The sequence below is a fragment of the Abramis brama genome (assembly GCF_963993115.1).
Source record: "Abramis brama genome assembly, chromosome: 3".
Taxonomy (NCBI): Eukaryota; Metazoa; Chordata; class Actinopteri; order Cypriniformes; family Leuciscidae; genus Abramis; species Abramis brama.
In genome coordinates, this window is record NC_139965.1 from 5,863,560 (window position 1) to 5,880,660 (window position 17,101).

The 17,101-nt window shown below is 40.5% G+C and overlaps 1 protein-coding gene across 2 annotated transcripts in view; it reads right to left on the reverse strand.

Moving 5' to 3' along the window:
- The window catches only part of LOC311079154 (uncharacterized protein), a 39,579-nt gene extending 30,514 nt beyond the window's left edge, over positions 1–9,065 (reverse strand). For both annotated transcript variants that reach the window (XM_084108356.1, XM_084108357.1), the window contains exon 1: positions 8,960–9,065. In XM_084108356.1, coding sequence (XP_083964482.1) covers positions 8,960–9,050 — 91 coding nt within the window. In that variant the 5' untranslated portion in view covers positions 9,051–9,065. The remainder of the gene's footprint in view (positions 1–8,959) is intronic.
- Between the last annotated feature and the right edge of the window lie 8,036 nt (positions 9,066–17,101).

Consider the following 17,101-nt stretch of genomic DNA (forward strand, 5'->3'; position numbering starts at 1 on the left):
TAAGTTTGTTTCTACATGATTTCTCAAACCAATTTAAATTAAAGTCACCTAAAATAATGACTTCTTTTCCATCAAATTAGTAAATAATAAGTAAATTACCAAGAGAAATAAAGAAATCATTAGTAGCTTTAGGAGGTTGATAAATTGCTAATACACAGAAAGTCATTTGAGGAGATAAAGTGATAGTAGTCCCCACACACTACAAGTTACAATCACTGATGTCCAGTTGTTTACTTTGGATGTGATCATTTACGTAAATCAGCACACCTCCGCCTTTATCCTTGTTTCTGTCGCGTCTATAGGCTACAAGGTGTATCCCGACACTTTCACTATATAGGAGGGGGTAGTAGGAGTTAACCAAGTTTCCATTAAGCAAAGATAATCAAGATTTGAGTCCGTCAATAAATGTTCGATCTGCTCAGTCTTTGAAACAATGCTGCGGATGTTTAAGTGTCCTCCGAAAATGCCCTTCGGCTTTATTTTCGGGTTCCAAAGCATGCTCGCGTGATTCACAGTCTGAAACAGTTTCATTTGCTGCTGTTTAAGTGAGGCGGCAGAATTTGCAGTTGCTGCTGGCTTAGCGTGGATCACTGATGTGAATATTTTCTCAGTAATGAACTTAGGACCAGAGTTTGTCAGGGGGTTACCTTGTTTTCCCACGCTAGAACCTTGGATATGGGTCAGCAGCGCTTCCACCCCATGAATGGGAACAGCTGATTGTAGAGCGTCCACACGATCTTGATAATCCACAGGCCCGGGGTTTAGATGAATATCCTCACATACGTAGAAACAGAACCGTGCAGAGAAGGACAGAATATCCTCGAGTCCGTCTTTCTGGCACCATCCCTCTGGAGCAGTTCCGCTCGCGCAGCGCGCTGCGAGTACATGCTTGCCCGTCATTTAAAACGTTTGAGTATACAGTATGGTGTATTGGCACCATGAAGCAAGTGGCATTGGCACAACTATGTCTGCGAACGCCGTGACCTGCAACAGGGTATGGCGTTCGGGTTCACTAGTTCCCCACAGTTGTGTCAGTAGGTGAAACAACACATACAGAGTTATAATGAGTTTTATAAGATGTATAAGATTTATAAGATTCACCAGAGATGTAATGAGTTCTCTGTTTTAGTGTGTTTGATGCGTGAGTTCCAAGATGCAGAAATTCCATTTGCAAAGAAATCATCTGGCAGTCTCCCAATTTGTTTTAGGAAAGGTGCAGCAGCACCTGTCGAGCGACTGCCTTCCTGCGCCATTTTGTCCTTCTTCCTAAGATGAGATCGCAAAGCTGAGTTTGGTCACTAGGAACGTACTACAACCATGGCTGTAGCTATGAGGTCACAGAGGTCTGGACCTCAGTACTTTTCCAAGGTATAAAATAAAGGTTGTGAAATAATTGCCTAATATAGTATTAACTCGAATTTAGTGCTGCAAGGATACTGCACAGCATCAAGATAATTTGTTAAAGGGGTGGTATAATGCCCCTTTTTACAATATGTAAAATAAGTCTCTGTTGTCCCCAGTGTGTGTATGTGTGTGAAGTTTTAGCTCAAAATACCCCACAGATAATTTTTTACAGAATGTTATAATTGTCCTTTTTTTGAGGGTCAGTAAAAATGTGTCGTTTTGTGTGTCCCTTTAAATGCAAATGAGCTGCTGCTCCCAGCACAGAGGGCAGAGCTACAAGAGCTTGTGTGTGTGTGTGTGTGTGTGTGTGTGTGTGTGTGTGTGTGTGTGTGTTATCAGCGCCAGTTACCTCACACAGACACGCACTAAAATGTCAGAAACTGTTCTGCCTTTTATGTTTAAACAGTCAGACAAAGATGGAGAGACTTAAGAAGTGACAACGTGTAGAAGCCACAGAACTTTCTGAATGGTTAGTTGAAGAAATTATAATGTGGAGTTAACTATCTTCAAGTCATTGATTAGCATATTCTTCATGATAATCTATCTATAATCTATAATCTTCATGAAATCGCTTGTGTGGGAACTGTTGTAAGATGCCTACAGAGTGGCATGCTATTGCGTTTGTTTTACGTAGGCTACTGTATTGCATGTGAAAAGACAGATGGACAGCTTGAGCAGACTCACAAATGTGCTCGACTACAACAGCTCTTCCTATTCTCAACATGGACTGCGTCTTCCTGGGGGCGATAAATGATACATTTATGCAGCTGATGTGTAGTTATCTTCTAGTCATTGATTAGCATATCCTGTCTTGATAATCTATAAATCGTGTTCCGGGGGCGGGGTTTATGTAAATTTTAGGGTTGGTGATGTCACTAACCCAGGAGGAATGTCGTGTAGTCCCATCAGCCGTTTGTTTTAGTCCTTAAAAAACAAGTTCTTTAAAATCAAATATCTCCCTTTGCTTTGAAGTTTGAGTGTTGTAACTTTGCAGATGTTGTTTATGTTCAAACAGCAACATTACACACGATATCATAGTCAACCACCCCTTTAATGGTCATAAAGTGTGAGATAAGATGCAAGTAGCTAAACTAAACATTTTATAATTGATCTTTTTTTTTTTAATAATTGATTTCATAGTTGATTTCATAATTTATATGTTTTAAGATAGAAATGTTAAACGACCAACAAAAATAATTAGGCAAACAAATAAACTTTTGATTAATTTCACCATTTTGAATTGAAAATAGGCCTATATAATTTGCGTTACATCCATCTATGTAATAATTTTAGTGACTGTCAATGTGAGAGAGCAAGAAATCTAAACCAAGTCATTGTTACAAAAGTCATAGTGGGTATAGGATTAATAATGTATACATATTGTGGTGGATAAATTTAATAAACTTAGTTAGCTTTCCTGGTAGCCTTCAGTAAATTGACTTGATTCATAAAACACATAAATATAAGTTGATCCTATATGTTTACTTTCTACTCTGACAATGCTCAGCTTTAGGAGGGGAAGAGAGGGCAAGATAAAGAGACTGAGAGAAAAAGAAAGACTGATGGAGATGAGGAGAGAGCAGGTGTTGACTAATAATCCTAATAAAAAAAAACTTTTGGTGAGTTAGCCTACAGGTTTTTTTTTAGTTTTTTTTATGTTTTCAAACATGTTGTACTGTACAAGTGAGATATTGGCAGAAGCTCATCTAGTAAGTCAGTCTGCCTACTAGGCATTTACTATAACCTTGTAAATATCGTTCACTGTAATTAATTATTGGACTTTATATTTTTAGCACTGTAGTTTGCATGCAGTCCCTTTAGCACCCTAGGCGAATATGCAGCGAATATCAAACCTAAAACTAACTTTACTGCACTCTCGGAGTGGTTGCTTTCACTACAAATGCAAAGTCAAATGCTGTTGGCCCTCCATAGAAATATAATCTGTGGTGAAATATGGGACTGGAGCCCCGCTTATTTTCACGTTACAGGTGGCTGGGAACATTCTCAAATCAGTCATTAGGCCCGTTACAAGCGCGCGCCAGTCATGCCACACACTATCCCTGCAGTCACTGCGAAGCGTGCGCCGCCACAGATAGTCACTGCTCAAAATCCAATAACACAAAATCACAGCTCCCTGTCTAACTCAGGCTGCTGGAGATTTTATTATTGTCAACAGGCCCACTGCACTGCGCGCGCCTCTACAAACAAACGCCGTTCTCACGGCGACCCACATAAAGCACAAAAAGAGTATGTTTCACAATCACAACAGACAGGTTCATGGTCCCCCTTCACTAGGCGGCCCCCTCCCAGTTGTTACACTGACTTTCCCCCAGGCAAAAGCCTGTACAGTCAGTCCAACACTCAGTATGTGTACAAATCACAATGTAAGGGTATCAGGTCCCCCTGTGTTAGGCGGCCCATCCCAAACTGTGTGTCAAACCCTAGCCACACGGGCGCTGGCCTGGCAAGCCACCCCCGATGTGTCGAGTTGGGTCATAAACACAATAAAGCGAGGCTACTCGCTCCAATTCGCTCGCAGACCCCCAAGTTTCTGGCGGTTGTCGAGACTTTGGTAAGAAGCAATGTGGGTCACGTGCTTCACGCCGAAATACAGAATCTGTTAGCAAAAGGGGCGACAGAGCTAGTCCCCCCTGAGCTAAAAAACTCAGGTTTCTACAGCCGCTATTTTCTAGTCTCAAAAAAAGACGGCAGTCTCAGACCCATACTAGATTTGAGACATTTGAACAAGGCTCTCATGAAACGGTCTTGCAAAATGTTAACTACCAATCATATCCTCGCGCAAGTTCGCCCAGGGATTGTTTTTTTTACGGTGGATCTGAAAGATGAATACTTTCACATTCACACGATAGCGTGCTCTCTGCGCGAACGCTAGCAGCCTCATTCAAGGCGGGCGAGAGCACAGCTCTAAAGAAATTTGAGAAACTTCTGGGTCTCATGGCAGCAGCATCATCAGTACTCCATATGGGATTACTGCGCATGCGCCCGCTGCAGCACTGGCTCAAATGCCACGTGCCAACCCATGCATGGCAGTCAGGCAGCCTGCGCATCATGGTGAATCACGGTTGTTTACGGACCCTGATTCCCTGGCAGGCTCAGGACTGGCACCACGAGGTTGTGACCATGGGAGTAGTTTCCAGAAGGAAAGTGTTTTTACAGACGCATCCAACCTAGGTTGGGGAGCGCTGCACAAGGGCAAAACTGCCTCCGGCCTCTGGTCGAGCACGGAACACATCAACTGTCTGGAAATGAAAGCAGTTTGTTTGGCCCTCAAAGCATTTCTGACAAACCTCAAAGGTCACCACGTCTTGGTCCGCACGGACAACACGTCAGTGGTGGCCTACATAAATCGCCAGGGCGGCATCAGGTCGGGCAACCTGTACGCCATAGCCAGAGACCTCCTCTTGTGGGCACAGACCAATCTGAGTTCTCTGAAGGAGAATGCTCTCACGGGGCAACACTCCCCTAGGCAAGTGGTCCCTGAACTCACAGACGGTCAGTCCGATATGGAGTGTGTTCGGTGAGGCCGAAGTCGACCTTTTCGCCTCGAGAACCAACACCCACTGCACAGTGTTCTTCTCGAAGAACACTGGCTCATCTCTGGCCCAGCCGCCCCCTCTATGCGTTTCCTCCGTTTCAATGATCCCCCAGGACATCAAACGGGTCAGGGAGAGCGGATGCCCAGTCCTCCTAGTGGCCCCCCTCTGGGAATCAAGGCCGTGGTTTCCAGAGCTGGTTCAGTTATCGGACAGTGTCCCCTGGCCTGTTCCGCTGAGGAAAGACCTCCTCACACAGGCCAACAGGACGATACGGCATCCGCAACCCGACTTATGGGCCCTCCACGTCTGGTCCCTAAACGGGTACCCAGAGACCTTCCTGGGAAGGTCTTAAACATTATCACTGAGGCTAGGGCCCCATCTACCAGGCGCCTTTATGCTCTGAAGTGGTCAGGGTTTTCCAGCTGGTGCTCAAAAAAAAAAAAAAACTCTTTGATCCAGGGTCATGTGAGGTATCTGTGCTACTCTCCTTCCTACAGGAGCTGTTGGACACGGGCCGTTCCCTGTCCACGCTCAAAGTGTATGTGGCAGCCATTGCAGCTCATCATGCTCCGATGGCTGGCCAATCACTAGGAAGAAACGACCTAGTGGTGCGGTTTCTAAAAGGAGCTAGGAGGATGAACCCCTCCAGACCTCCATCTGTGCCGTCTTGGGACCTCTCCACGGTCCTTGGGGCCCTGAAAAGTCCACCTTTTGAACCACTCCAGTTGGTTGATCTTAAACCTTTCTCGCTACAGACTGCTCTCCTGCTGGCACTGGCATCTATCAAGCGAGTGGGAGATATGTAGGCTCTCCATGAGCCCTTCATGTTTGGAATTTGGATTGGATGACTCCAGGGTCATCCCCAAACCCAGACATGGCTATTATGGCTATTCCGTTTAGAGCACAGGTTATCACATTTTTAGCCCCTGTCAGAGCACTGAGAATCTATCTGAAGCGTTCTGCATCTTTTAGGCAATCAGAACAGCTCTTTGTCTGCTTTGGTGGCCGATCTAAGGGTTATCCAGTCAGTAAGCAAAGACTGTCTAGATGGATAGTGGATGCCATATCTATGGCATATACCTCAGTGGGTCAGGTTTGCCCTATAGGTATCAAGGCTCATTCAACTAGAGGCATGGCCTCGTCTTGGGCTTGGTCCTCTGGTTTTCCCATTCAGGATATTTGTGATGCGGCCGGCTGGCCCTCGCCTTCCACATTTATGAAGTTTTATAATATGGATGTACCTTCCCTGTAGGCGAAGGTATTTTTGGTATGATTAAGGCCCGACGGTGTCTGGCCTTGTCTACAAATTATGTCACAGTGCACAATCACACATATATTTTATTATAAAACCCGCCTTTGGCAGGTTATATTTTCCCTATACTGATAGACCCGACAGTGCTCGATCTGTTCATTATATATACTTGGGTTCTGGCTTGTTTCTGTGAGCTCAGGGATCCTGAGCTGCAGTAGGCAACCAGTTACTTATGGTGCGGCATTTTGCATGGCGTCTAAGACAGCGTTCTATGCGTGTGTTGTGCATAATTAAAGCATGTCAATCAATATTGGAGTTCCACCCCAGTGAAAAAAAAAAGAGATTTGAAATATATTACTTTTTTTTTTAATAATACATTGCAAATATACTACTATCTTTAAATACACTGCTCAAAAAAATTAAAGGAACACTTTGAAAACACATCAGATCTCAATGGGGAAAAATATCATGCTGGATATCTATACTAATATGGACTGGGTAATGTGTTATGAACGAAAGGATGCCACATCGTTTGATGGAAATGAAAATAATCAACCTACAGAGGATTGAATTCAAAGACACCCCGGAAATCTAAGTGAAAAAATGATGCAGCAGGCTTGTCAATTTTGCTGAAATTTCATTGCAGCAACTCAAAATGGTTCTCAGTAGTTTGTATGGCCCCCACGTGCTTGTATGCATGCCTGACAACGTCGGGACATGCTCCTACTGAGACGACGGATGGTGTCCTGGGGTATTTCCTCCCAGATCTGGACCAGCGCATCACTGAGCTCCTGGACAGTCTGAGGTGCAACCAGGTGATGTCAGATGGACCGAAACACAATGTCCCAGAGGTGTTCTATTGGATGTAGGTCAGGTGAGCGTGGTGGCCCTTCAATGGTATCATTCCTTCATCCTCGAGGAACTGCCTGCATGCTCTCGCCACATGAGGCCGGGCATTGTTGTGCACCAGGATGAACCCAGGACCCACTGCACCAGCATAGGGTCTGACAATGGATCCAAGGATTTCATCCCAATACCTAATGGCAGTCAGGGTGCCATTGTCTAGCCTGCAGAGGTCTGTGCGTCCCTCCATGGATATGCCTCCCCAGACCCTCACTGACCCACCACCAAACCGGTCATGCTGAACGATGTTACAGGCAGCATAACATTCTCCACGGCTTCTCCAGACCCTTTCCTGTCTGTCACGTGCTCAGGGTGAACCTGCTCTCATTTGTGAAAACCACAGGGCACCAGTGGCGGACCTGCCAATTCTGGTGTTCAATGGGAAATGCCAATCGAGCTCCCTGGTGCTGGGCAGTGAGCACAGGGCCCACTAGAAGACGTCGGGCCCTCAGGCCACCCTCATGAAGTCTGTTTCTGATTGTTTGGTCAGAGACATTCACACCAGTGGCCTGCTGGAGGTCATTTTGTAGGGTTCTGGCAGTGCTCATCATGTTCCTCCTCGCACAAAGGAGCAGATACCGGTCCTGCTGATGGGTTAAGGACCTTCTACGGCCCTGTCCAGCTCTCCTAGAGTAGCTGTCTGTCTTCCTGGAATCTCCTCCATGCTCTTGAGACTGTGCTGGGAGACACAGCAAACCTTCTGGCAATGGCATGTATTGATGAGCCATCCTGAAGGAGCTGGACTGCCTGCGCAACCTCTGTAGGGTCCAGGTATCGCCTCATGCTACCAGTAGTGACACTGACCCTAGCCAAATGCAAAACTGGTGAAAAACAGTCTGAAAAGATGAGTAGGGAAAAAATGTCAGTGGCCTCCACCTGTAAAACCATTCCTGTTTTGGGGGTTGTCTCACTGTTGCCCATCTAGTGCACCTGCTGTTAATTTCATTAACACTAAAGCAGTTGAAACTGATTACCAACCCCCTCTGTTACTTAACTGACCAGATCAATATCCCAGGAGTTTAACTGACTTGATGCTATTCTCTGATTAAAAAGTGTTCCCTTTATTTTTTTGAGCAGTGTATATTAAAAGAATATTAGCATCATGCTTTTACCTATTTTCACAATACAACTTTTAACACACTTTAAAATAATTGTACTTTAGTATTTTTTCTAAAAATATATTGTTACAAAAAACATACTTCCAATTTAATTCAAATTGTTCCAATTTACCACACAAATGTACACAAAATACACTTAAAGTTATGCTTTGTATAATTTAATTACAACTTAAATATACTTAGTACAAAATTGGTTGTTTCAAAATAGCACATTTTAAGTCAACTAATCATTAACACACTTGAAGTATAAAAAATTAGTCTGGCTGCAAGTACTTAGCATTTCTTATTATTATTATTTATTTATTTTTATTCACCAGGGTTTTCTCTCCGGCTGAATAACACAACCTCTGCCGAAAGTAGGTGTTCAGCGTTTAGAATATAAAGCTTACAAAATGTATATCATAAATAAAAAAATAAAATAAAAAAAGATAAACTAGCACTAAGACCCAGAATCTGCCCTACCTAAATTTACAGTGAAGAGCCGCTATTAAATCGAGGCAATTTACAGAGCACTGCTGAGACCGTTTGTTTTTTATCAAAAGTTCAAGTGGTTAGCTTTCTGTTGTTTTCTCAGAAATATATATTTAGGACCATAGCCTAATTAACAAATAGTACCACCAGAATCGTTCTGAAATCAGTTCAAAAATTAAAAATTAAAGTTGCATCAAATCAATTTAATTATTTATCCCCATCTAAATAGTTATTTTCAGTTAGATTTTCCTTACCTGAACAATGTAAATGACCTGGAGCGAAAACCTGGGTGTTCCTGTCTTCAGATATGGTGAATCTCTCCAAAATCCTCCTAAGACATGCCATTAAATACAGCAGTTTAGTTTCACTTTGACAGATATGGAAGTGGCAAAGATAGTGGGTTTTTGGTTTTAAAAAAAATCACGTGTGTTATACTAAAGCAGGGCTATTCAACTGGCACTGAGTGGGGGCCCCAGGCTAAATTAATTAATTAGGCCCTTTATTTAAAAAAACATCCCGTAAAAAAACAGTAAATCTCTGGTAGCAATGTTTCCAGACGGAGTCCGTTAAATTACAGCAAATAACCATTTCACAAAATTACATTGAAAAAACGTAAAAATACAGAATTGACTTTACAGTCAAAATTAATTAAATTATAGTATATTACTGTTGACAATGGCTCATTAAACCATTAAAAGCTCAAAAAACTTATAAATGATGTCAAATTACATTAAAAAACATTTAACTTTCAGGTTAAACTGTAAATGTAGGGTTTTAAAAAGTTATTTTATAATAATGCTGTCTATAAAGTAATTATTTTTTAATATATAGTTTTTCTGTGTAAAATAACTATGAAGTTAAGTAATGCAATAAGTACATACATTCAAATACAAAGTTTGTATATTTACCATTTTTAATTAATAATAATTTTTTACAGATCCAATTTCACAACTTTGACCAATCTCCAATTAAGTACTTAATAATAGCAAATTTACAGTCAATTTCTGTTAAATTAACATGTAATAAGTTAAATGTACAAGTACACAACACCTGCACATTTACATTACTCATTAAACAAACACTGAAAATCAAGATACTTGAATGATAGGAAATACAAGCTTAGTATATAATTTAGAACATAAATAGTCTAGATGGAAATAGGGGTCCGGGCGCACGCGCTTTTTTTATGCCACGTGATTTTTTTTAAATCTTTAAAGTGTCTATTTTCATAATCTGCCAGGTACCAAGCTGAAATAATGTCCCAAAGGCTTCATTTTTAACCCTTTGCTGCACTCGACCGAAACCCGAAAAATCTAAAAATGATATAGAAAGTGGCATAACATTTGAAGTAAACAATATACAGAGACAAATGAACACATTTTCCCATACAATTCTGACTCCAGGAATTTAATGGATTGGTTATTTTTGACATTTGACAACATATTGACCCTATTTCTGGACAAAAATAGCGACAAGTGGCCAAATATGTGTAGAGGATCAAATATATTTTCGTTTTCTCAAGTGCATAGGGTGTTTTTTTTTTTTCACAAACTGTTATTTATTTATCCTTCAAGTGTCTATTTTAAGATTAAATTGGGTACCAAGCTGAAATAATGTCCAAAATGCTTTATTTTTAACCCTTTGCACCAAACCCGAAAAATCTAATGTGATATAAAGTGCCATACCATCTATAGTCAAAAACAGCAAAAAAAAAAAGCAAAAAAAAAAAAGGCTAATTTGTCAACATTTTTATTATACTAATAGCAGCCTGAAATGGGGTTTATTTTAACCTTTTACTGCTGAAGGGGGTGGACTGGAATCCACTGCTGCTTCAATGTATATGTAATGAGTGCTTATAATCAAGGTATTAATCAATATTTTTCCTTCTAAATATCACAAGTTGAATTACTTCTCTGGAGATTTTACTTTGTTATTGAAGTTACAAGTGTGATTACTGAAATGTTCTTTTCATGTATTCTTTTTAATGTCTGTATTTGATATCAGAATGCAGTAACAGTGCTTGCCTATTTATCCCAGCTTCCAGAAATTAAATAGGGAAATGTTTTGTGTTTGAGAAAGGTCTTCAACGTGTTAAAACAAATAGGGGTCATTGAAGTCTATAGTTTAAGGGACCATTTCTCAGTTAAAGCCTTATTTTACATTTAGACTAAAGTGTCCTATATCCTTGAGGAAAATAACTTGTTATCTAGATGTTTTGAGGCGAGTCTCCTGTTTATGGTTAGAGCCTGGCCAAATCCAACCTTGGAAAAGCTGTGTGTCGGTGTGTGTGTGTTAGTCTTCTTGGTTACAGGTTGAGGAACTACTGTAGTTGTTGTTCGGGACATGCTGGCACCCAGCAACCCAAATCTGCGACCTGGAAGGTCACGACATGCCTGACTTCAGGGTCCGAGTGTCAGATGCATAATCTATGGAGATATGCTTCAGTCTATCTGTGTGTGTGTGGAAAATTACTATGTTTATCTATTTCTTAGCCAATGAGAATCATTCAACCTGTAAGCAATGACGTAGCTTAGACCTTGGAAATGGTATAACTGCTGTGATCTTTGTAACTGTAAGCGGGGCGGCCTACGAACTCCTGTGTGAGTCTTGAAGCTGACTTCTGCTGATGAAACTGCAAACTATCTTCAGTAAAACTTTTCTTCAATTTTTTATAATTCTGACTCCGGGTCTTCTTTCAAACATCTGGTCCTTGGGTCCTAAACTGTTAACCCCTAACACTGCACTTATCCTGAACCTGAAGAAATTGAAAATAAAAATAGCTTTACTTTTGAAGTAAACAAAACAAAGCAAATTACCTTTGCTAAAGGTCCAAAAAGTTGACTAACTGCCAGTTTGGGAATGTTGGGGCTTTGCAGTTGGCAGTTGTGGCTGTCGGTTGGTACCTGCTGATCACCATCTCCCACTGTCCTCTCTTTTGGAACAATTTCAGTAAGTATTTGAAACTATAATTAAGATATACTTTTGTAGTCATAACTAAGTCATAAGTCATTTTTCAACAGTTTTTACTATATTCGCAGGTTTTTGGAAAGCGAGAAGCTATCACATCTACACAGTATCCGAGATATGTGACTCTGTTAAGGATGTAGCACTGTCTGATCATTTCTGTATTTTCTTTGATATATTGATCTCTCCTGCCACTGAAGCTAGATCTGTGTCTGTCAAGAAGAGATGCTTAAATGAGAACACTAGTGTACTATTTATGAAGGCTATATCCTTAACACCAAGCATATCTGCAGACTCTGTTGATTTTCTCCTTGATTCTTTTAACTCAAAAGTTAAAAGTGTAATTGATGATATTGCTCCAGTGAAAGTCAGGAAGAAGAGTGGCAGACAAAAAGCACCTTGGAGAAACTCAACAGCAGTGCAAAATATGAAAAGACAATGCAGAAAAGCAGAGCGCATGTGGCGGAAGACAAAACTTGTAGTCCATTATAACGTCTACAAAGACAGCCTTCATGCTTTCAATATGGAACTAGGCAAAGCTAGACAGACTTTCTTCTCAAATATTATAAACAGCAATTTAAACAACACACGCACTCTTTTTGCTACTGTAGAGAGACTGACAAACCCCCCAAGCCAGATTCCCAGTGAAATGCTCTCAGACAACAAGTGCAGTGAGTTTGCTTCTTTCTTGTCTGAGAAAATCAATAATATCAGAAAGGTGATCAGCACATCCTTGAGTTGCCCTGGGGTCAGACAGATCAAACCACCTGAGAAAGTAGTTACTATGTCTGATTTCAAAGAAATTGATGGCAAAATTTTGGAAGAAACCGTACAGCACCTTAAAACATCAACCTGTGCTCTTAAAACACTTCCCACATCATTTTTCAAAAGTGTGTTAAACAGTTTAGAAGCAGATCTTCTAGAAGTGGTAAATGCCTCACTTCTCTCTGGGAGTTTTCCAAACTCCCTGAAAACTGCAGTTGTCAAGCCCCTCCTGAAAAAGAACAATCTGGATAAGACCATATTAAGCAACTATAGGCCGATCTCAAATCTTCCTTTCATAGGCAAGATCATTGAAAAAGTTGTCTTCAATCAGCTGAACAAATTCTTGAGCCTGAATGGATCTTTTGACAATTTCCAATCTGGTTTCTGACCGCACCACAGCACAGAGACAGCGCTCATAAAGATAATAAACGATATTCGCTTGATACAGGCAAATTATCAGTGCTGGTGCTACTCGACCTCAGTGCTGCATTTGACTCTGTCGATCACAACATACTTCTTGACAGGCTGGAAAACTGGGTGGGGCTTTCTGGGATAGTCCTAAAATGGTTCAGGTCATACTTAGATGGGAGAGGTTATTATGTGAGTATAGGAGACCATAAGTCTGAGTGGACATCCATGACATGCGGAGTCCCTCAAGGCTCAATTCTTGCGCCACTCCTGTTCAACCTGTATATGCTCCCAATGAGCCAAATAATGAGAAAAAAACAAATTGCTTACCACAGCTATGCAGACGACACACAGATCTACTTAGCCCTATCGCCTAACGATTACAGCCCCATTGATTGTGCCAATGCATTGACGAAGTCAACAGTTGGATGTGTCAAAACTTTCTTCAGTTAAACAAAGACAAAACTGAAGTCATTGCGTTTGGAAACAAAGATGAAGTTCTCAAGGTGAACGCATACCTTCACTCTAGGGGTCAAACGACTAAACATCAAGTCAGGAATCTTGGTGTGACACTAGAGTCAGACCTTAGTTTCAGTAGTCATGTCAAAGCAACTAAATCAGCATACTATCATCTGAAAAATATTGCACGAATTAGATTCTTTGTTTCCAGACAAGACTTAGAGAAACTTGTGCATGCTTTCATCACCAGCAGGGTGGATTATTGTAATGGACTCCTCACTGGCCTTCCCAAAAAGACCATAAGACAGTTGCAGCTCATACAGAACGCTGCCGCCAGGATTCAGAGCAGAACCAGAAAATATGAACATATCACACCAGTCCTCAGGTCTTTACACTGGCTCCCAGTTAGATTTAGGATTGATTTTAAAGTATTATTACTGGTATATAAATCATTCAATGGCCTAGGACCTAAATACATTGCAGATATGCTCACTGAATATAAACCCAGCAGATCACTTAGATCACTAGGATCATATCAGCTAGAAATACCAAGGGTTCACTCTAAGCATGGCGAGTCCGCTTTCAGCTATTATGCCAGCCGCAGCTGGAACCAGCTTCCAGAGGAGATCAGATGTGCTCCTACAATAGTCACTTTCAAATCCAGACTCAAAACACTTCTGTTTAGCTGTGCATTTACTGAATGAGCACTGTGCCAATGTTTGTCCAACTGTTTGTACTGTACTGTATTTTATTTTATGTTATTTTTCTAAACTGTTTTAATTATTCGTATTTCTTTTTATTATTTTAATTTCTTCTATATAAAGCACTTTGAATTGCCATTGTGTATGAAATGTGCTATATAAATAAACTTGCCTTGCCTTGCCTTCAGTTTCTACTAGAAATTAACAGGCAGTGAGTTTGATCAAAGTTGGACTTCAAGGGCCAGAGTCGAAAATATATGGCTTATACTGTAAGATTCTACTTGAAGGAGGGTTATACTTAAGTATAATTTCTTCTAAAATAAAGTTACTTTATTCACAAGGATTTAAAATATATTTTCCACAATTCTTTTACAATTTTGCAGATTCTTTTCATTAAACAAGCTATGTATTTCTTTAAAAAAAAATAAAAAAACAAAAAAAACAAAAAAAACAAGTTTTATGTAAATGTGGTATTTGAAAAAAAAACTCCACACAAATGATAATTGTCATGCATAGCAGGAAAATGGCATCTGGGAACTGCTTATACGGAACTTATGGGTAATTTCAGTTCCACAGTGGAGTTTGGAGTTGATGTCCTCATTTTAGTTTCAGTGTTTTTGGAGGCACATGACAACAACAATAGGGGATTTGGGTAGAAAGTGGTGAGGATATAATGGCCTGTAGTCTATTATTATAGACTGGCATTAATGTACCTAAAATTATTGTGAATTTAAATGAATTAATTTTGCACAAAGCAGTTTTCCCCTAAGATTGGCTCCTGACAATCAGAAACTGATTTGTCACGTGTTTTACAGGGACTGGGAATGTGGAAGAGGTTTCTGGTTAAAGTGTGGAGCTGAGTAAGCTCATTTTAGGAGCAAAGCTATAGGCTCACGTGGAAGGATTGAGGGATTGACAGGAAAACTGTGACTACGAAATACTCAACATTGCAAAATATAGGTAAAAACAAGAGGTAAAATCCCAAACAGGTGAAGGCAGAAGCATTTCTAAACGATCATGCCCCATTATCACGCCACCCCTCACCCCCTTAAAAATTGATAATAATAATAAGCCACCAAATGTTTAGATCGGCCTAAAGTTCAAACATTATTAAAGAAAAGTAAACAGTAACAAAATAAGAACAAATAAACATATTACAAGCAATAGCAAGTATACAATATAACAAGATGAAACAAATTAAATAGGGCTGAAAATATTCTCAGGTATCTAACAATACAGGTACAGATCTTGAATAATCAAATGTCAAACAACACTGCATAATCTTCACTGTATAAATTAAATATACATTTGTGGCAAAGCGGGCGTGAACTGACTCAAATTGATGTGATTTCCGACTACGCCACCTGGGGAATTTCACCCCAAGAATTAAACAACCTCTAAAGGCACGCACAGGTCCCAATCACCGTTGGAGTCAGAGACATAAGTAAGAATATCTCAGTCTCAGAATATCACCCTTAATGAAAGATCACTCAAATCACAGTGCACACACACTAGCACACACACAGCGACTAAGGTCAAGGAAGACCACGACACACAGTGAAGGATGCCACCACCAGAAGGTCACTCGTCTGCCCCCGGGTACCCAGGTCCTGCCAACAACCAGAAAGAGAAAGGCATTAAGAGAGCAGAGATATGCATAAACAAAATAATAATAGTATAAAAAGTAACTTGATGCAGTTCCGGGAAGACACCAACTACTCGGTTCCGCCCGAGTCGTCACAAATCAAGATAAAAAAAAATAACAAAAGAAAGCATAAACTCAAATTAAATATAAACAAATGGTTAAATAAATTGGCGATATAGCTCACTATAGGAATGGTTAGATGAAAACGATATATTAAATAATCACAAATAAATGAATTGACATCAAAATACAAATTCAAAAATACTCAACCATTGACATCAATTAAAGAAATAAACCAAAAAAGGAAAACAAAAGAAACTCAAAACATATCACTGAGACACAGCTTAGAAAGCACAAAAAAGTTCACTTCGAACACGGAAAAACTCATTGAGAGCGTCCCAGTCTCGTAGAAACGGAACAATCCGATGGAAACAGAACAGCAACTCTATGATGAAGCATGGAACATTGGAGCGAACAGCAACTCTATGATGAGGCACAGAGCATATAACAATTGACCAGAACGCCGCCATTGCCCTTGTCATGCGCCTATAAACAAAACAGAAAGTGTTACACTGCCATTCATTCTCCCCCTGGCTTCCGGCTCGAGCAAACATACTCACAATAACAGATGCTGCACTGGGATTAATATCCCGAATTCCTAGCGATGCATGGAGCCAGATATCTCATCTGCAGAGAGCGCGGATGAACTTTAGACTACATAAAGCATACAGATTAGTACCCGCTCGATTAAAGCAACCCACAGGAATCTCATTACACAAACGTCGTCGTACATGTTTTCCTTACCGTATCAAATGTCTACATTTGATTCTCCAGCACAAGCAGCAGGGCGCGTAGGTGACGTCACGGCCCTGGAAAGTGACGCACGCCTATGACTGGCAGCCCGTGGTCTTATACACCCATGGTCCCAGCCCATTGGCCGAACCTCAAATAAAAAAATTAGGAGGGGTAATAACCCATCCTGCCACACATTAATCACCTATAATTTCCATTTCATTTTAGTGATAACTTGTGTGACCGTGTACATATGAGCATCGGACACTCCAGACACAGACACAAACACTGGCTCTGACAGATAAACTGTTCACTGATGATGTCGAGCCGCATTCAGATCGCCACTTTCGACACATCAGAATTCGTAAATTTTTGTAACGGGTTGTAGTGAATACAATACAAATATATGTATTGTTTGCTTTTTCACTAAAATCCTTTATTACTAATTTATTTCTGTTTTTATTTGTGCAATATATGTTGATTCCGCTATTCTGTGTTTAGAGACTTTAATTTAGAATTTTGTTTTTGGCGCTGTTCTGACGCCATTTTGATGTGAGTGTGCGCCTCTCGCCAGTTCATTTTCATTCTGAAAAAAAAAAAAAAAACAGTTCAGTTCATACTGGGGAGAAGTAAGCGTTTTTTAGAGCTCCTCGTCTTAGCTG